General features: G+C 36.5%; 1 protein-coding gene across 10 annotated transcripts in view; it reads right to left on the minus strand.

Moving 5' to 3' along the window:
- Window positions 1-22,680, minus strand: part of TBC1D32 (TBC1 domain family member 32) — a 187,914-nt gene that overhangs the window by 43,589 nt on the left and 121,645 nt on the right. For all 10 annotated transcript variants that reach the window (XR_011522049.1, XR_011522050.1, XR_011522048.1 and 7 more), the window contains 3 exons: window positions 21,665-21,773; window positions 20,429-20,522; window positions 3,749-3,874 (listed from right to left, as the gene is read on the minus strand). Coding sequence is in view for 7 of the 10 variants with exons in the window: in XM_070556904.1 (XP_070413005.1) it covers window positions 3,749-3,874; window positions 20,429-20,522; window positions 21,665-21,773 (329 nt within the window). In the remaining 3 variants the exon portion in view is untranslated. The remainder of the gene's footprint in view (window positions 1-3,748; window positions 3,875-20,428; window positions 20,523-21,664; window positions 21,774-22,680) is intronic.

The following is a 22,680-nucleotide window of genomic DNA, read 5'->3' on the forward strand; positions in this document are numbered from 1 at the left end:
CCATTAAAAAGTACGAGAACGCAATAGTCGAGGGTCAGAAAGGACTTGGTATTGCAGATTAAACTTATAATTGTTCAGACTGGTTCTATCTTCACATGCAGAGGCACAAATTCTCTCACTATAATTAATTCTCATTTTAGCACAACCATATGTTTGCTAATGTTATGCATTTAAGTAAAGTGCTTGAGTTAATGGGAAAAGTCACAGCATACTGCTAAGTAATTCTTTGAATCTTATGCCTGAAATCATGCTTAGCCATCAGACAGACAGTGAAACACACTTCAGTGAATTGAGAAAATTCTTCATCACATCTGTGAAGAAGCTAAACACAATATGATTTGAAACTTATGAGTCACCAGACTAATTGCAGACTGCAAAGCACACTGTTTTCCAGCAAGTACTGATTTTGAAATATGAAATTATGTTATTAAATCAATATATTAGAGGCTTACAGATAAAGTACTTCTATACTTAATATGCAAAAGCGACATCACTGAACTACCTGAAGAAGGTTCTGGATTTCTACTGATTTCAATATATTCATTTTGCCCAGCAACCCTTATGAACAGCACCATGCATTTCCAAATATTTTGATGGATAGGCCATAGTCGTGGAACCATGCTAAAAACTGATTTCCATATGGCAGTTGAACCTGTGTCAACAATCTCCTTGCCTCATTCCTCTAACCGAATGTAAGTGTAGCTGAATTGCACAATTACTAGAGGGGCTATTTATCTCAGTATTACCAACCACTTCACTCACTGTCAAGTCACTGAAAATTCCATTATCTGTAACTCAAGGAAATTAATTCATGTTGTGAAACACTTTTTTTTTTTGAGGAAGATTAGCCCTGAGCTAACATCCACCACCAATCCTCCTCTTTTCGCTAAGGAAGACTGGCCAGGAGCTAACATCTGTTCCCATCTTCCTCTGTTTTATGTGTGGGATGCCTGCTGCAGCATGGCTTGCTAAGTGGTTCATATGTCTGCGCCTGGGATCTGAACTGGCCAACCCTGGGCCGCCAACGGGGAACGTGCAAACTTAACTGCTGCGCCGCCGGGCCGGCCCCGTGAAACACTTCTTCATGAAAAGGAAGAATTTGACACGTTTTAAAAGATTAACTTGAGCCTGTGAGCTCTGGGTCATATAACCTATTGCTTCTCCCAGTGACTGCTTACAAGTGAGTGCAGGAATATCATACAATTGTACATCCACATTGTTTCACCTGTTCTTCTTATAAGCCGAAAGCTTGGCAGGTAAACTTGAGAAATACCAGGAGCCCAAGTCTGAGAAAGTTGGAAGTTTTCTCTCCTGGTAGCTGTTTAGATGACTTGGGTTTAAATCAATTTGGGAAGACTACTGACGGATTATTCTCCCTCCCCCACCCTTTACCCTTACCACAAAGGATAGTAGCTGCCCAGAGTGGGGAGCAGAACAGGGAGTCAACAAGTAGGTTCTTACTAAGTTCTTGTTAATTGAATTCCTTTTTGTTCACCTCCTTTTGGATTCAGACCACATAACTTACAGATAAATTAAGACTACTTCATTCACTTATAATTATGAAAAAATATTAATGAACGTACATGGTACTGATTGTGTATTGCAGAGCCTTACAGAGAGATTTTAGGGAGAAACGGTAATTTAAAAATCTTTGGTTCTTAAGGCCAGCCCCTGTGGCCTAGTGGTTAAGCTTGGTATGCTCCGCTTCAGCAGCCTGGGTTTAGTTCCCAAGCATGGGAACCAGTTTGCCAGTGGCCATGCTGTGGTGGCAATTCACATACAAAAAAAAAAAGAGGAAGATTGGCAGCAGATGTTAGCTCAGGGTGAATCTTTCTCAACAAATTGGGTGGTGAACATGATGTAATCTGCACAGAAATAGAACTATAATGATGTACACCTGAAATTTATATAATGTTATAAATCAATGTTACCTCTACAAAAAAATTTTTTTTAAATCTTTGGTTCTTGGTAACTATAGATTGCTTATATTTAAGACGTGGGTTGAACCAGACTGCAGAGTCAGACTGTACATGTGTGTATACACACAAACAAGCATGCTTGCTTCACCAAAGTGAGAACTGGTTTAGTATTTCTTCATTGAATCTACCCCAAAATTAGTTCAGCTTAGTTAACAGACAGGAAACAAGTATGTTATGAGATATTGGAGATGTCAGAAATTTCATCACAATCTAAACCAGCATTATGCTTACCTGTGTTTATTTAATAAATGTTGTTTGCCTCTCAAGTGCAAAACATTAGGCACTAGAGAGAAAGTGTAAAGAGGGAGAACAGCAAAGGGATCAGAGCAGGGATTTCGCGTCAGGTCGCCAGGGTTCACGTCTTGGCTCTGCCACTGTGAACTGGGCTACTTACCTCAAACTTCCAGGTCTTCGTTTCCTCATCCATAAAATGTAGACTATCTTATAAAACTGCTAAGAAGAGTAACTGAGTTTTGCGTGAGCTACCAGACCCCACTGGGCAGAGGTCTAGGTCTGTTTTTGAAAGTAGCTTACAATCTAACAGTGGACATGGTTTCAGGGTAATGAACAACTGAGGTCGAGACCTGTGGGAAGTGCCCCAAGATCCCCACAGAACACAGTTTAATCGTAATGTTCTACTTGTTTATCCTGCTTCAGAGTCATGGATAATGGTTGAACAGGTGATTTTTCTCTTTTGTCTTATCACTCTCCCCGTTAGAGAGAAACTCAGGACCTACATGTTTACTTATGGTGCTTAAACTGAACATTAAACCAAGCTGCTGCTTTCTCAATGTGTTCTGTGCCTTTGGTATGTGCAGAACCCATGGAAAATCTATTTTAAATATTCTCCATCATGTAACCAATGATAAATATATATTTATAATAGACATTTTATAAACATTTGGGGGTAAAACATAGTTTGCTTACTTTACACTAAAATTTTGGAGAATGTTTGATTAAGGCATATTTATTTTAGATATACATATAAATACTTATATTCAAATATATCAAAATCTGTTTAGATAACTACAAATATTTTAGATATATAAAATATATATGTCATAGATATGTCATTATTCTCTGAAAATATAATTTCTCCAACTAACAAAATATAAACTTACTTTTATTTCCCACTTTTAATTTTATAACAAATGATAGAAATATGAAAACTAAAGCACAGCTGATAAAGTGGACAATTACTTTTAAATTATAGATTCAAGAAATCTAGCTTATTTTGAGACTGTAACTTTTTTATTAGCCCTTCTTTATTCACAATAATGTAATTAACATTACGATGATTTTAGGAAACAAATGCATACATAAATATCTGAACATCAAACAGCTTGTTAGCTAGTTTAGAAAACACAGCTATTCCCTCAAAACAAAATTTCCTTAAGACTCACGAAATTTATTTGGCTGGATGTGGCAGAATTTCAAAATATCTGTCAAGAAAAAATTCAACAAAGTTCCCCAAAATATAGCAGTATGGTATGTTCAGGTGAAAGCCAGTGAAACCAAGCAAACTGCTACCTAGGCAAAGGCGCATCAGTGCTCCAGTCCTGCTTGCCAAGACCTCTGAGTTCAAAAGAAGCTTAGCGGTTTCTCAGATTTTAATTTCTGTTCTCCAGAATCACAAGTTTTTCAGAAGTCAACAGACTTCTGGAATTAGTATTATTCTAGACATGCCTGTACTAATCTTCAGGAAACACAGCTTCTATTAATATAATATTCATACCAAAAAACCCACAGAAATTCAAAAATGTACTCACCACCTCCGCTGATTAGATCGGGTTTGGCCTTCATCAGCTTGCAAAATTGTCTTCGGCAATTTTCTATCCACTCAGTTTGCTTATCAGACATTTTCAAATGTAATAAAAGTTTGCCAAGATCACTGTCTAATAAGAAAGATGGCATGTTATATTATTATAATAAGACATGCTAGGTACACTGAAAAATAAGTGTTAACGTTAAGTATGTAAACAGTTACAAATTCCAGAAAAAGTATAGAATATACATGGCTTTCAAAGGAAAATAAACATTTTTCTGTAATTACATCTTATATTATCAGTTGCTATCTACCACATTTATTAAAAGCTCATAAAAATGGACTGTTTTACTAAAAGCTCATAAAATGGACTATTCATTTATAACCGTAATTCTTGAATATTCTTTTTCTTATACAAACATGACTCATTACTGAATATTTAATAGACAGTGCACACCCTAAGATTTCACTACATAGACTGATGTGAATATTATACTCACTAAATGTACATTTAGGTGCAATGTTACTCATTTCTTTAAAAGCAAAAAGAAAGCTTAAGCTTAAGTATAGGAAAATCTCTAGTCAGTCATTTATTTTCTTTCCTTGGAAAAAAACGTTACTCTGAAAATGAATGGTGATGAAAGAGTATCTGTGGCTAAAATGTAACTTTTCTTCTTTATAAGCAATTTCAAGAATACATGGTGGCTTCCACCTAACTTTATTTTTAAATTTACATTTAATTCCCACGAGATTTTTTTCACCTTTCATTTTAGATTCCCATGAGATTTTATATTAGAAAACATTTGGAAAAATAGGAGCGAGGATTGAGGTGTCACTAAAAAAGGATACAAGACTGTGTACATATAGACATATATCCTATTTCCTCACACACGTAGGTAAAAATTCAAGGAGGAGTAAAAGAAGTAATGAGGTTCTCTTATTTTCTAGAAGAGCATGGGGGGAATCGATAGTCACATGAACTCACACCTTCTACCACTTTTCTTGAAGGAGATTTTGGGGATCAAAAGGCAACAAGAAACTTTTGAAAACTTAGGGTCAAAGGCCTGGTTGCTTCTGCCCACGATGTGGTCTGGGAATAATAACACTACAAAATACCCCCACCTAAGCTCTGCTTTGGACTAATGAATCCCACCAGGAAGAAACTCATGGTCAACCTCAGGTAGAAAGAATTTCAACCAACTCTTCACTATTTTCTTAAGATGAATAAAATTATAAGAAAGAAAGCAAGTCTTTATTCATACAGGCTTTAAAAATTAATCTTTCCACCATACCAAAACTAGTTTGATTTTATTTTTACATCTAATCTTTCTAAAAATACATTCAGTAAATATAGTCTGTGGCTATAACAATCAAGACAGACCAGATTTCTTGCCTTCATGAACCTTACATGTCAAAGCAAACGTATGTGTGTGTATACGTGTGTATGTGTGTGTGTGTACATACAGATTATACACACAGATTATAATATATATAGTGCAATCAAGATATACATATCATTCCTATGATCTAAATTGGTTTTATTTAGCACTAAATAAGAAGCTATGTATCCTCACAGTCCTCATGGTTATCACATATCCAATTGTATGATTAAGTATATAAATAATAATTTAAACATGTCCTTGCCCTATTTGACATTTAGGTCACAAAAAAAGCCTTCTCATATCAAAGCTACAGACATACTCTTTCATACAAACACAGGAGTATACAAATAAATACAACAAATATATGCATACTCACATAAATAAACATAAACCAGAAAGAATTGTTTCGCTGAAAGAATATGTAATTCTGATATTTAGTACTAATCTACTATATTCTCATTGAATATCAAGACCAGAATAATCCTGTAACATTTCACAACCAGCCTCAATCAGAATTAATAATGAGATAAAAATTAAATTAAGTCAAAGGAGAAAATGATTCTTTTTAACAAAAATTCTCAAAACTTTTAATCTAAACTCAAATATCACAGCTGATAATTTTGTTGAAAATTATGTTATTAAGAACAAATTTTTAATGTTAAATGGATCTTGATATACATTAGGTAAAAGACTTCATTCAACAGCATTAACATGGAATTTTTACAGTTTCAATTTAGAATATCTACTTATTTCCCAAGAGCAAACTATCGAGAGCCTAATAAGAATCACTAGCGGCACATGATCACAAAGACAAATGCAGTTTGTTTGTTTTTCATCTTTGTTTCCTTCTCTATGCCATCTTTTCTATCCACGTGTAACCCTGTCACTTATAACCACTACCATCTCCTTCAACTAGAAGATGTCCATGTAGCTCTTTCATAAATTACCTGCTATTTAAAAATCCTGTTATCCTGTGCCTCTTCCCTCTTGCTCCACACCCCTCCTTCTGCTCTTTTCTCTGCTTTCACATTTGCTATTGCTTCACTTTTTCATCATCTCATTCTAAGGAAAAGAGCACAAGGCCCTATGATTGCACACAGTGCTGAAGTAGCAGGTATGCATCTGAATCTATGGGTTGGTGGACTGAAAGGCCCAGTGTAGAAAGCTAGAAATTGGATTTGAGGTAATAAAGAAATGCTGAGCTGGACACAAAGTGACTACAAGACACTTAGGAGACAACTTGGTATCCTTTACATACTTGTGGTTACGGTTTCCCCCAGCCAGCAATGAGAGTGTGAGCTTTTCAATTTGCCTTCTTCACAGTTAAAAATATTTAGTGATTTGATATAACCTTAACTGAAAAAAACATGTATACCTGTGATTTTTTGTATTTGAGGGGAATAATAATTTCTTTATTTCCCCCTCTAAATTTAGGGCCAACAAGAAGTAAATAGAGGGGCTGGCCCCGTGGCCGAGTGGTTGGGTTCGCGCGCTCCGCTGCAGGTGGCCCAGTGTTTCGTTGGTTCGAATCCTGGGTGCGGACATGGCACTGCTCATCAGACCATGCTGAGGCAGCGTCCCACATGCCACAACCAGAAGGACCCACAACGAAGAATAGACAACTATGTACTGGGGGGCTTTGGGGAGAAAAAGGAAAAAAATAAAAATCTTTAAAAAAAAAAAAAAAAGAAGTAAATAGAAATAGATAAACAGAGTTCAAAATATCTGTTAGTACCAAAACAGCTAAATTAGGCACCATTACTTGGATCTGCTGCCACATGGGCTTCCAAACATGTCCCCTGAACCAAACAAACCTATTCAATCACAAACAATGAGAGACAACCAAAAGCCTTTCCTGACTGCTCATGTTAGAAAAGGTGTGAATATGACCTAAAGACAGGCTCACTTGAAAGCACAGCCTACAAGTAGGCTAATTCAAGATTTTCCATTCCTTTTACCAAATTCACCTACCAAACTTTCTTCCTTCCTAGCTTTCTGCAGAATAAGTGAGGAAGTCCGGAGAGAGGCCAATGCGTTACTCTAGCAAAGGCCCTTGGACCAGAGAATGAGGCAAGGCGAAATGGAATCAGAGGAATGGAACCACAGGAATACAATCACTCTAAATTAGTGATTACAGCAGTAGAACAATATGAATGATACATAGAAATTTTGGGAAACATGAAATTCTATGTTTATAATCACACAAAAAAATTAAAAACCAGATTTTTGCTCTGGTCATGATGGAAGAACTGGGAATAGACTTGCCCTTCTTCTGTAAACAACTAGAAAACTGGAGAAAATATATCAAATAACTGTTTTCAGACATTGGCCAATAGACAGTTCAGGACTGTCATGTCTGAGAAAAAGGAAACTAATGAGGTGAGCTTTACAACAGGTGCAATTTTTTTCATGAGAGCACTTTCAAGATCACTGTGCAGGAAGGGGGATGCCATGGAGGTCTTGCTGAGTTGAAGAGACAGACGTCAAGCAGCAGAGAGACTGAGGAGGCCAAATTTGTGGATCAGAGTACTGGAGAAGAAGAGCAGAGTAAGAACCCCAGAGATCTATATAAGTCTTCGTCAAGTTGGTTGCCAAATAAGCAGCTGTGCAGGTACAGAGTGAAACTCCACAAGGCTGGGCAACAGAGCATCCACAGGGCCAGGCGAGTCCAAGTTCTAAAGAGAGGAAGAGTCCTCCTTAACTACCTGGGTCTTCTACAGAGGTGCCAGAAAAGTCACACCTTGGTAACAGACTGAAATTAGCCATTAAGTAAAGGCAATTCTACACCTACCCTAAGACAAAAATGAAAGCCTTGAAAGATCAAACTGATCCACAGGTAACTTGACTGCAAGCCAAAAAATGCCCATTATTCTTTAAAGAAAACAAAATCCAGCACTCAACTACGTAAAACTAACAATGTCCAATACTCAATGTAGAAAATCACTAACATGAGAAAAGGGAAAATGTGACTCCTAACCAGTAGATAATTCAATGAATAGAAAGACTTGGAGAGGACTGAGGTGATACCATTAGCAAATATTTTAAAGCAGCTATTTTTAAAGATTTAAAGAAAGTAAGAACAAAAATGTGGATGTTTAACCAAATTGCAGTTTATCAATATTGGAATCCCACTCAGTAAAAAGAAACAGGTGAATGGTACATGTAACAAACTGCATGAATCTCAAAACCATATGCCAAGAGAAAGAAACCAGGCACAAAGAAAGTATCCTATACGATTCTATCTGTATGAAATGCTAGATTAGGAAAAACTAATTTGGTTCTCAAATGGACTAGATTTTGCTCTCTAGGGGATAGTTCAGCAATGTCTACAGACATTTCTGGTTGTCACAACGGGAGTGGGGGGTGCAGAGAGAGTTCCAATGGCATCTAGTAGGTAGAGACCAGGGATGCTGCTAAAAATCCTACAATGCACAGGACAGCACCCTCTGAGAACAGGCAATTACCCAGCCCCAAATGTTAATACATAGTGCTGAGGCTGGGAAATCCTAATCTACAGCAATAGAAAAATACCAGTAATTGCCAGCTGCTGGGAGTGAAGAGGAGTTGACTGCAAGGGACAGGAACTTTCCCGGGGTCATGAACGGTCTATATTTTGATTTTAGTGGTGGTTATGTGGGCAGAGATATTTGTCAAAATTCAAACTGTACTCTTAAAACGGGTGCATTCTGGGGGCTGCCCCGTGGCCGAGTGGTTAAGTTCGCGCGCTCTGCTGCAGGCGGCCCAGTGGTTCGTTGGTTCGAATCCTGGGCGCGCACATGGCAAGGACCCACAACGAAGAATATACAACTATGTACTGGGGGGCTTTGGGGAGAAAAAGGAAAAAATAAAATCTTAAAAAAAAAAAATGGGTGCATTCTGTTGTATATAAAAATTGATTGTATATACATATGTGTATGGAAATGTGTGTATAACTGAAAGTTACTTAAGTGACTAAAAGCTTTTAAGTATACTAATGTCACTAAAATATGAGCAGTTATGGTTCATAATTTGGTATAAAGTCTATATTAGAACGGACTAAATTAAAAGTATGTGCATGTATAAAATGATTCGCTTGCAAGAACCCTAATCACTATATTAAAGTGTTTTATTTAAAATCCTCATTAATCTATCTTCATATGAGGTCCTGGTTGCTTTCTGGGTATAATCTCGTCTCCTGTAATGTAATGAATATTCACTTTTATAGGGTTAAATGAGAAAAAAACTTATCTATTTCACCAGGAAAGACTCATGTTTATATTCTATATATTGATTGAATAATCTCTTTATTTACTTTTTTAAATTTTTTAAAGATTGGTACCTGAGCTAACAACTGTTGCCAAACTTTTTTTCTTTTTTTTCCCACTTTTTCTCCCCAAATTCCTCCAGTACATAGTTGTACATTTTAGTTGTGAGTCCTTCTAGTTGTGGCATGTGGGATGCCGCCTCAGCATGGCCTGATGAGTGGTGTCATGTCCGTGCCCAGGATCCGAACCAGCAAAACCCTGGGCCACCGAAGCAGAGCATGCAAACTTAACCACTCGGCCATGGGACAGGCCCCTCACACTTTATTTTTTACAGCAACTATTTTCACATACTTCTAAACAAACAGTATTATTGTTAGAGACAGTATCATATAATAAACTAAGTTCCAGAATATCAATTATATATCTAGCTATGATGAAGCCACCATGGAGAACTACCATCTTGTTTTTCCAAGAAAGGTTTGGTGTATCAAGTAAGTAAGATAGAGAAGGGTATGCTCTCCCTCTCGATGCTCCTTCAATCACTGTGATTTATAGGCAACTATGAAAAATTGGAAGAGAAAGTAAAAAATCTATTTTAAACTCATTCTTTACTACCATTGAAGAAAATGGAAAAAAAAAAAGAGAGAAAACATCAGTTTCATGTTTACAAAATACACCAATCTTGGCTGACAATATTTCATGACTAAACTCTGAAATTCTTCATTATGATAAACACTACAATCTTCTCATATTTGACAATATTGTACAATTTGTTTCTCAAACGATTATTATATAGAAAAAATGACTATATTGATTATAAGATTATTATAATGCAAAAAGAAAGAACCTCAATTTCAAGGGGAAGAAAAATGCAAGCTCAATATAAACGCAAAGAAAATCTGCTATTCACACCGAAAACTTTTAGTACTTCTTTCCTAGGATGTCAGTAATTCTGAATGCCTACTTTATACAAAATATCATAACAGATGTTGTAAAAGAAACAAGATAAATGAAAGATTTCATTAAATTTAGCAACAGATTCCTAGGCTTAATTTAGATTGTCACTCTTCTATAATCCTGAAGCTTATTTGTGGAATATTTGCTTTCCATGTGTGTTTCTGCTTATCATCTTCTCTTCTTTCATGTTAGCACAGTCATTCCCATTAACTCTCACTATAATAAACAAGGAGAGACTTTGGAGTGGTCTCCAAGAAGCAGCTGGAAAGATCCCTAAATTCTCTATATTAGTTCTCTGTACATCTCTAAATTTGAGAGTATCGAAATTCTTACACATCTTTATTTTGTTTGAACAACTGTGGGTTCTTAACACATGACATCTATATTTTATATAGATTATTCCTCATTTTGCATATCACTTTTCTTTAGTATGTGATAATTAAGCACTTACTATAGGAGAAATCAGTGAAGAGTTTTCAAAAACTGAGCAATTAGTTTTCCCTTATCATCTGGATCTAACCTAGCAGGTGATCTATTTCCCCTGCTTGCTATAAATATGTTTGTTTCAACATGAAAGTAAAAAGGACACAAAAATAGGAAGTTTTACTATTCAAAAGAAAACACTCTGATTTTTTAAAATAAGTTTCTCAACAGCTGCAGCTCAAGATTTAGTACATTGGAAAGAAACCATAATCTAACACTCCCAGTCTCCTCAGGTAACAGGATGATGTCAAATAAAAGTTATTCACTTTTATCTGCAGAAAATAAATCTTAATTCCAAGGTTAGAAACAATAAGGAAAGAAAAAAGGAGAAAATGTCTGACTCCACATACAGGACTAGATAAGTATTTGAGAAAAGGAAGAATTCATCACCAAAAGTATTCACAGATTGACTATATGCGCAAGTCTTTTAAAATCAGAACAACAATACCCACCACGTTATATTACATTTTATATAGTACCATACTATTTTTCAAAGCACTTTCACAGTTTTTCCTATGGAATTATATTTTTAGTTAATTGGAAGAAGAGTGGTAATCTTAAATCTTACATAATTTATCAGACTAGCAATGAAGGCAATCCAGTCTACTCATTTGTTAATTGGGTAATTTTCATTCTTTTATTAAAATGTAGTTGCCCGTATAGGTCATCTCATTCTTCTCGTCTCTTAAAAAGTTTATTTCTCCATACTATATATTCCAATTCTGAATCTATACTATTAGGATTGTATAATGGATTGTCATCCTATTTGTAAATTAAAGACGCGAAGATAATTCACAAGAACATGGGCATGGACTTAATGTCTAAAAAGACCAGAAATTATCAAAGTCTCAGCAACAAGCAGCATCAGTGAATAAAGAATTAAACTCACTAAGGACATGAAAATTTACTTAAAAAAATCAATATAGATTAATGAAAACTGTCTTGTTAAAATAAGGATATTGTTCTAATGATAAAATAACAGTATTTGTAGTTGGAAAGACTAATTTCCAACATCTGTTAATCAAACAATTTAAAACAATATCAGCAAGTCTTGAGAGCTGGGATAAAATATGTTGGCATCACAAGAATGTAACTACAAAACCCATGAACTTTATTGCTCCTTCACTGAACATCACAAAACTCCAGAGACAGAGAATATGGCACTCTGGTTCAGCTCCATGTATAATTTAGAAACTTTATCTATTAATGTTTGTTTCCTTATTGACCAAAATACACTGCAATGATTAACTCTTCTATAAACAGTAGTCTGCAACTACAAAGTGTTCAAAATAAACATATAATAATACCTTTCAAAACAGCCCCAACATATTAGTACATAAACATTGCCAATGGTTTGATTTTCACTTGTGCTTTTATAAAGTACCAAATCAACGCAAATAATATAGATTTAATACAGTGGCTTAGATTCACGGTCTTCACCAAAGAATGTAAGAGTCCTCACAGATATCAGTTTCCTATCAGATAAGTAGAAATGCAGCATACAAAGCAGTAAAGTTAAGATACTGAAGCTATAAAAGATTAAATTTGAAGTAATCACAGAATAAAGGCTGTGCATTTTTTTGGTTATTTTTTTCAATTGCGAAAAAATGAGATGTAATGCTAACAATGCATACCTTTTATGTGCTATAGAAACATAAGTATAATAAAAGTGTCTACTTCATGAATGATACAAACAGATGTCTAGCTCAGAGAGCTTCTAACTGCAAAGCTATTCATCTAAAAAATGAGTCAGATCAGAGGTTATTCCATGTGTGAGTAAAAATTTCTAGATTTACTTCAGATTAGCCTGGAAGGAGTTCCCAAAGTTCACTGACAAATATTTGGAAGATAGAGTTGAATGATGAGAAAAATAAAGAGAGAAGAAACCTGACATTAACTCATCCATTCATTCAATAATATTATTGCCTACTACCTAAGGCAGACAGCACCTTCACCTCACGGAGGTTACATTCTAGGGCAGCAGACAGTGAAAAAACAAGTTCAGAAGCTCACAGAAAGGTCTAAGTGCTGTTGGAGAAATAAACAGGGAGCCAGAGAGAGAAAAGCAAGGGAAAAAGTATATTTAGATAAGGTGGAGACATTTTGAAAAAGTAACATTCAGACAAGCTCTAAAGGTTTAGAGGAACTATTCACATGAAGAGTAGGAATTAGTATTCCAGGAAGAGGGAACGTCAAGAGGAAAGGCCCAGAGGCATAAACTTAATGTGTTTTAAGATGTGAAAGAAGTTTCCTAATCATGTATCTGATGAGAGAGTTACATATAGAATATATAAAGAACTCTTACAACACAATAATAAGAAGACCAATAACCCAATTAAAAAATAGGCAAAGGATGTGAATAGCCACTTTCCCAAGGGAGACACAAACGGCCAAAAAGAACATGAAGAAATGCTCAACATTATTAGTCATTATGGAAATGCAAATCAAAACCACACTTCACATCTACCAGGATGGCTAGAATTAAAAATCAGATCACAGCAAATGATGATGATGGGGACAAATCAGAACTCTCATACACTGCTGGCAGAAATGCAAATGGGGCCGCTGACTCAGAAAACACAAGGCAGCTCCTCAAACTACTAAACACAGAATTACCATGTAACTCAGCAATTCCACTCGTGGGTGTATCCTCTAGAGAAATGAAAACATGTTCATGCAGAAGCTTGTAGATGCATGTTTATAGTAGCATTATTTACAATAGCCAAAAAGCGGAAGCCATCCAAGTGTCCATCAGCAGACACATGTTTAAACAAATTATAGCATATCCACACAATAGAATATTATTTGACCACAAAAGGACGGAAGCGCTTACACATGCTACAACATAGATGAACTTTATGGATGAATCTTGAAAACATTATGCTAAGGGAAAGAAGCCAGTCACAAAATACCATATACCATATTATTCTATTCATATGAAAGCTCAGACTAAAGAAATCTCTAGAGACAAAATGTGGACTAGTGGTTGCTTAGGGCTGAGTGACGGGAAGGGGGGAAGGGGTCCTGGGTTTCTTTTTGAGGTGAGGAAAATATTATAATTGTGTGTGGTGATTGTTGCATATACCTGTGAATATACTAAAAACCACTGACTTTTACACTTTAAATGGGTGAATCATACGACATGTTAATTATATCTCAATAAAACTGTTTTCAAAAAGTCAAAAAAGACCCATATGGCTGAGGCAGAATATGTAGGGTAATTACTATAGAAAGAGAAAGAACACGAAAGGAAGTAAAAGACAAGGGAGATGAAAAAATGGGAAAGTATGTTTGTTCATATAGGTGGCTCACATCAGCTGTCACTCTTCACTTCTCAGAAAGCCCCACGGAGGTAAACTTTCAGGAAGGGGCTCTGAAGGCATGTATGAATCAAGAGTGACTACTGCTGAGTTCCTTGGAACATGAGAAGTTCACTCACATCATATGTTTGCGGCTTTCAAGGAGGAGCCATTTGAATTTCCTTTTTTTTTTTTTTAAAGATTGGCACCTGAGAGGCCATCCCTGTGGCGCAGCAGTTAAGTGCGCATGTTCCGCTTCGGCCCGGGGTTCGCCGGTTCGGATCCCAGGTACAGACATGGCACCGCTTGGCAAGCCATGCTGTGGTAGGAGCCCCACATATAAAGTAGAGGAAGATGGGCACGGATGCTAGCTCAGGGTCAGTCTTTCTCAGCGAATAGAGGAGGATTGGCAGTACTTAGCTCAGGGCTAATCTTCCTCAAAAAAAAAAAAAAAAGATTGACACCTCAGCTAAAAACTTTCTCCAATTTTCCTTTTTTTTTTAATGCTTTTTCTCCCCAAATCCTCCCAAAACTTGGTTGCATATTCCAGTTGTAGGTCCCTCAAGTTGTGGCATGTGGGACACCGCCTCAACGTGGCCTGACAAGCGGTGCCATGTTGGTGCCCAGGATCAGAACCAGCAAAACCCTGGGCCGCTGAAGCAGAGCGCACGAACTAACCACTCGACTATGGGGCTGGCCCCCTGAATTTCTAAGATCAAAGAAAGGCAATCCAGTGGCCTGGCTGCCTGTGACCCTGGGAGTCAGTGCTGGGCTTCTGCTACTCTGTGGGGCCTGTTAGGAGTACTAGAAACATACAGGCAATGACGCAAATGAAACTTACCCTCCACTGTGAAGAAACCAGCCCCAAATGAGTAAATATATGTCCAAATGGTGTCTTGATAAAGACAGGAATTTCGCAGAAGTAAAGCATGTACGGTACACATATAATCTAGATTGCTAATTACAATTTAGACTGACTAAACGCTAAAAAAATAATAAAAAAAATAAAATGAATGTAGGAAGCTAGAAAGGGAAGTAAGAAGAGCAAATTTCTCACTTTCTTGAGATATGTCTCTCTGACGCTTCCAAGAATGAGAGTGTGCTGTCCAACCCCTCGAGCCATTTCTATTTGTCAGCATGGAAGTGCTAGATTTCCCGTCATCTTTAGAGAAAGAAGCCCCCATCCTGAACACACCAAAACGGAATGTAGTAGAGCAGACTGGCCCATTCCAGGTGAAACAATAACTCCTGGGAGATCTAATTTTAGCTTAGGAAAACAAAAACAAAACAAAGCAAAACAGACTGTTCTCTCACAATCTTGCTGCTTCAAAAAGGAAAGGCATATGAGTCAGTCTCAAGTAGCTCACTTAACAGCTCCTGACACGCTCACCAGGGCTTGCTTTTAACCACTGCCCAGCTCTCCTTTCTCCCACTCCCCTTCCCTCTTTCCTATCCTCTGCACAGGTAACAATAAGTGACTGCACTAACTCATTTCTTCCTACTTATCTAAACTCTCAGGTGGCAGGGGGATGATGTTTCTGAGAAGTTATTTATACCACAAGGAAGATAATTTCTTCACGCATGTAAAATGACTCATATGTGCTCACATACATGACATACACATATAGGTACATATATGTACACATATATGTATATTTGCACGTGCCCATATATATCTATGTACATATGTACATACACATAGATAATATTAATCAGTAGTTTTTAAAGGGCTTTTACATTTTAGTATGGTGACCCTAAAAATGTGCACAAAGAAAAATAACTGAACAAGATGATGTCTCAAGATTCTTATTTACAGATGAAGATAAATCATCTAATAGCTAACAATGATGCCAATGAGCTAACAAGAGGCAATTTAACAGATGAGGAGATGCTAACTGTAGCAAGGAGGATAAATCTAGAAGCTGGGAGACAAATGAGGAGGATATCATGTGCACGAAACTGAAGTGATTTTTTTCCACAACTGTGAAATGATATCCCAAAATTTTGCAGTGCAAATGATCGCTAAAATAACACCTATTAGAATCAGTGAATCATTACTTTTAAATCAAAAAAGCAAAATGGAAAGTAAACTCTTGCCTTCAAAATAGCTATTGTGTCTTAAAGTATTAGTAGCTTAAACACAGTATTTTTAAAAGTCCCCAATTGTTAATATATCAAACTGTATTCAACCAGAAACATTATTTTCAATTTAGCTTTATACCTGTTAGAAATGCATTTGGCTCCATTTTTCTCACTGAGTTCAGAGAAACATCATCACTGTACTCTCTTAGGTACAATGGAAAGCCAGACGTGCTCCTGAGTTCCTCTCCCATTTTCTGCCATTCTAATACGAGTACAGAATCAGTGACACATCAGCTATATCAGAATGACATATGTTTGATTCATATTCAATTCATAATGTTTCTATGTAAAATCTCTTTCCGAGGTAATTCTGGGCTATCCACAGGTGCCTAGATCATTCTCTCCTACTTAACAAGAACCACAGTAATGTCAGGACCACTATTATTAGGAGGAAGTATTAGGTACTGCTGTTAAATTGAAAATAATGACTTATTCAAATACCTGTGTTTTAAGGACAAACAGACAGACAATAGAAGTTACTGTCCAACATGGTGGGAAAATACGGAATTAAATAAACAGGCTTGAAATTGTACTAAACTAAAACAGCATGTGATAGGAAAGAAGTCACAAACGTATTGGGCCTTGTAGGCTACGGGGAAGCCACTGAAGGGTTTCAACCAGAGGAATCATGATACAATCCACATTTCAACAGCATCACTTTGGCTGCTGTGCTGAGAACACACTGAACACTCGGCAGGTTACAGCACTAACAGGGGTGAGAGAGGAGGGTGGTGGTGTAGGAGTTTATTTCAGAAATGCAGTCAAGAGCATTTGCTGACAGATTAGATGTAGGGTATGAAGACAGGGAGGAGTCAAAGAATGCCCTCAGGTTTACTGCCTGAAGAACAGGAAGCACAGCGTGGCCATTTAATGAGGAAGAACACCAAAGGAATGGATTCTGATGAAGCATCAGAAGTTTATCAGACTTGTTAAGTTTGATATGCTTATTAACCCTCCTCGCAGAGGTGTCAAGTAGACAGATACAATCACAGAGTTCAGGGTAGAGCTAGGGGTTGAAGACATAAGTCTGAGAGCCATCAGCATATTGAACAGTATTTCAGTCATGAGACTAGATGAGACCCTCCCAAGAGTAAGCATAGCTAGGAAGAAAGACAACTGAGAGCTGAGCCCTGGGGTGCTCCAAAGCTTAGAGGTTGGAAAGACGTGAAAGACCCAACAAAGGAGACAAAGGAGAATTTGCCAGAAATGCAGGGGGAAAATCAGATAACGTATTTTCTGAAAGCCAAGTGAAGGAAGTGTTTCAAAAAAGAGATAGATCAAACATGTTAAGTGTCTATGGGTCCGGCCTGGTGGCGTAGTGGTTAATTTTGTGCACTTCAGCAACTTGGAGTTCACGGGTTCAGATCCCAGGTGCAGACCTACACACAGCTCATTAAGCCATGCTGTGGAAGCACCCTACATACAAAACTGAGGAAGACTGGCACAGATGTTAGCTCAGTGACAATCCTACTCAAGCAAAAAGAGGAAGATTGGCAACAGATGTTAGCTCAGGGCCAATCTTCTTCACCAAAAAAAAAAAAAAAAAAAAGCTAAGTCTAGTAGGATGAGGACTGAGATCTGGCCAGTAGATTTAATCATGGTGGAATGGTAGCGGTAAAAGCTTAATTAGCTTTCAAGAAAGAATGGAAAGAGAGTAACTGGAATATAAAGATTAGACAACTCCTTCAAGGAATTTTGCAGTAAAAAGACAGAATGGGATTGTAGTGAGGGGAAAGAGGGTTCACCAGTAGGTATTTTAAATATGGAAGAACTAACAGCATGCTTGTTGGCTTATGGAGAGCACTCCCCGCCCCAAAAAAAAAACAACAATAAAGAAAAAGAGAGAACTGTTAGAAGGAATATCTTTGAGAAAAAGAGAATGGAATGTAGTGCACAAATACATAGAGAAGTTGGCCTTTGTTAGTAACACTAGCAGTTTATTCACAGTAATAACAGAAAATCTAAATTGGCACAGATGCAGCTAAGTGAGGTGACATGTTTCAGGAGCACATGGAAGCTCTTTTCTGACTATTTCTACTTGGTCAGTAATATAGGAAACAAAGTTAGCATCTGACAGGAAGGATGGGGAAGAGGTGAGGAAGGTTTGATGAAAGAGAAGATTTGAGAGTAGTTATCACGGAGACCAGGGGAGTGAACGGGACCCAGGGGCCACTGTTCGACCGCCAGCAGCATTACAGGCCCACCTGAGGTTAATATCATTCAGCAGTTATCTTTGGGGCTAGACAGAGAAACTATTATTACTCCCTTTTCTAAATCACTTACAAGAGTAGAGCAGAGAGTGAAATTATACTCCTCTGAGCACTGATTCCTAGGAAGTGATGATAGATTTTTTTCTTCTCAGAGAAGTCTCCATCTAATCTTACTTTTTGATTTCTGTCTTGTTCAGTTTAAAATGATAAAGACATTTTTTATCAAACTATTTTGAAGAAACAAATTACCAAATGTGGCAGTCACATAATAAAATTCATGATGAATGAAGCTGTTGTTGAAAAAACTAATAAAAAATATTTGTTTCCAAGTGAAACAGCAAAGATAACAACACTACGTCATAACAAGTAAGAGATCACAGGAAAATGGCTGAGGCCCCGAGAATGGACCATGTCTTATAGATCATCGTATCTCCAGTACCTAGTGAAGCACCTGAAAATCAGCACTTGAGAAACGCATTAAATAAAGGAATGAGTGGGCAAAGAGATGAGGAAACCTAAACCAAGAATGACAGAACATAAAAACTCTGATTAAGAAGACAAAGTAGGATAGGAAAACACACTAACAGACTGAGAATGGTTTGGATTCACAGAAAGACGGGAGTCGGTGGGAAGACAGTCCAAATGGTATTCTCTCAAGAGTCTCTCCTTGAAAAATACTTAACATCACTTCCATGTCTCTGAAAGCAATAGATTAGGTCACACAAGAGGAAAATACAAACAGAAAATTTTTAAAGTGCAAATATTATAAAGACAAATATTAACAACTTTAAAAGAGCTCTCATGCTCTTTCTCTTTCCCTGACCTCTAGGTAGAGACGAAAAAAATAGAATTTTTGTTTCTATGCAATTGTGAGATATATAATGTACATCTCAAACACTGAATAGAAACAAAATGTCTATCAATTGATGGCCTCTATTAATTGTTTTAAAGCAAATAAACACAGGGAAAGAAAAATGGCATATGAAGCCTAGAAGGAAGAAAGAGGAAAAATTTCTTATTTTTCAACAATCACTCCATAGAATCTAACCTGTGTGAAATGAATCTTATATATGTCATTTCTTTCCAATGCAAGTTTGATGGCTTTATAAATATCATGTTGATATAAGACTTAACTTCCCAAATTAATGAATAGTTTCATTATATATGTTCATATTTCATCTTAGAATTCTTTAGTCTAAAAACTAAAATTTCATTCCTCATATGATAAGGTCCAAATGCCTGAACTCGAGCTACTCTGTCCTTATGGCTAAGGTTGGCTTACCTGTTTAGTTTTCTCTCTGGTCACTCTTACTCCCAAATCTCAGACATCCTTGAACTACTCACAGTTCTCTGAATATAATTTGCTCCTTCTAGACTCTCTGCTATTTCCTCTAGTAAAAATGCTCTTCCATTACCCAGAAAACACATACTTACACTTCATGCCTTGCTTTAAACACAATTTTCTTTGGAAGGGTGTCCCACTATGTGGTATCCTAGCAGGCTGCACATTTGTCTATTTAGCTCCTATCACACTGTACTACCATATAACTATCTAATTACTTGAACATATTCTCTAAAAGTTCACAAACTCCTCTAAGGTGGATACCTGAATTTTTATTATATTGATATAATACATATTTATATCCCAAGTCTTGAGCACACAGGACTTATGTATGGCACACAGATACTAAAAATTACTCTGTTGAATAAGGTTCTATGTATCTCAAAAAACACTGATTCCTTTTTTTAAACCAAAAAAAGATTCTGATAAAAATTATTTAGCAACAAATAGTAATTTAGTAAGAAATGTGAAAAAATAAAAACTTGCAAAGAAATTGGCATAAACGTATTCATGTATACAAGCCGAATGAAAAACAGTATTAATCTCCCTTCATAATGCTTTCTTTTTTCAAATTACAACAACAAAAGCACTAAAACAACATGGCATTTGATGGTAAATATTTTACCTTGTCTTACATCAGCATTTCTTGTAACTTCCGACAGATAGCAGTTTGGCAAAGGATATGATGAAAACATTGGCCAAGGATATGGATCATCACCCTAAAAAAAGCAAGACAGATGATTTTACATAGTTTACAATAATATGAATTTTAAGGCTTTCTGAAATATCATTAATTTAAATTGGCTTTTGTTTTATGAATTCTAGAGTTTTGGTCAAACTAACCAAAAGCTATCTGATCTCATAATTCAATGCTCTGATAATAACTAAAATGAAATGTAATAGAAACAACATTAAATAAGCACTGGAGACAAATAGATGGGAACCTGTTCAAGCAACTAGGACTCATCACGACAGATTTAGTATTTTTTTTCATGAAAAGAAAATTATAGTCTTCAAAAAAACCTGTATTTCCTCTGTTGCTCACAAAACTGTTTCTCTTGTGCTGTAAATCATTTCTATCTCATCTTTCCCAGAGTGACAAAGCAAAAATGTACTTAATAACAACAACAAAAACCTTCAAGAGAATATCAAACTCTATGAATACTGATGGAGGAGAGGTACTCAATATTGCAAATTAAATACAAAAAGAATCTAATCATCTACTAAAAATTAGATAACATGAAAGAGAAAGATATCAAAAGTAAAACTTCAAAGACACGTGGAAAATGACTTTTTGTCTTTTTTTTTTTGAGGAAGATTAGACCTGAGCTAACATCTGCTGCCAATCCTCCTCTTTTTGCTGAGGAAGACTGGCCCTGAGCTAACATCTGTGCCCATCTTCCTCTATTTTATATATGGGATGCCTATCACATCATGGTTTGATAAACACAGGTCCGCACCCAGGATCCGAATCAGCAAACCCACGGCCACTGGAGTGGAACGAGTGAACTTAACCACTGCACCACCAGGCCAGCCCTGGAAAACGACAATTTTTTTTTTTTTTTGCTTTTCCTCCTCACCTCCCCCCCAGAACATAGTTGTACATTCTAGTTGTGGGTATGACAACTTTTTAATAAAACAGTACCTTACTCTGCAACACAAACCAGCACTCAGGACCCCTCGCCATGAAGAAGACTATTTTCATTTGAACACGTTTACTGGCATCCAGAGTTTTCCTAGTAACAAAAGTTCAACTCTGTGATCTAGACATTCAGCAGCTGTTGTTTACTGTCACCTGAGTTGGCTACGTTGCTTCAAAAGATGTCAGAAAAATGTTCCGCTTTCTCTTTACCTCACTCACCTTCTCCAGAATCCTTGGTGGCAAAATCCGTTCCATTGGCCCACCAGTAAGATTTATTCTAACAAGAACATGATTTCTTTCTACCGATAAGCCGTCAATTATAAAATCTCTGAAAAATAAATATATCAATTTTGTCATCTCCTTAATTGAGTATGATTTAATTTTAAAACCAAGTCAGTGGAATATAAAGAAAAAAGGCAGAAAAATTTCTATAGAGAGATCTGGAAAATAGGCTATCAATGTATGGCTTATAAAGGGCTAAATTCACTTTCATCTTATAGCTTTCTTTGCCTAAGAGCAAAGAATTGATGGAGATATAATGGATACGAGATGAATGACATTAGTAAATATTTCCTTGACAAATGTTATTGCCTTTAAAGAAATGGGATTAAGACATGCATTATTTCCACAATGCCGTTATCACATTTTTAGCCAAGTTTCCCTTAAATTCTAGACCAGTGCCTTAAATTCAAAATCTAAATGGTGCTTTTGAGCAGCCTCCACACTTCTTGCAGCTGTTAATACCACCCTTCTATACTACATCTAGAGTATCTAGTTACGTGCCTGGTCTTCTATAATCTTCTAAGACCTAGCTAGGATAGAGGCACACATTTTTTAAAATTATAGACACGAAAACAATGCCAGCTATTGAATGTGTATTCAATAAATGTCAGCCAAAGAGGAGATGGCAATGTGATCTGTTAAAAGAAAAAGAATTATCAAGATATTACCATAACCTCATTTTGCAATAATCAGATTTTATGACTATGAATATAATTAAGAGAATGGAGCAAAGTGTCTCTACAAGGGACACATAATCAAACATTTTATTTAATGGGTCATCTTACACATGCAGCCTGGATTTAAAGGTGATACAACTTCATGTAACCATTAATAAAGTTAGGGCTTAACTAAAAACAAAAACCAAACAAAAAACTAAATTAAAACAAGAACTTAGAAAGCAGTACTCTGCAAGGCCTCTCCAAGAACATCTATCACAATCTTTCTGTGACGTT

This window comes from Equus przewalskii, chromosome 9 (assembly GCF_037783145.1).
Source record: "Equus przewalskii isolate Varuska chromosome 9, EquPr2, whole genome shotgun sequence".
NCBI lineage: Eukaryota > Metazoa > Chordata > Mammalia > Perissodactyla > Equidae > Equus > Equus przewalskii.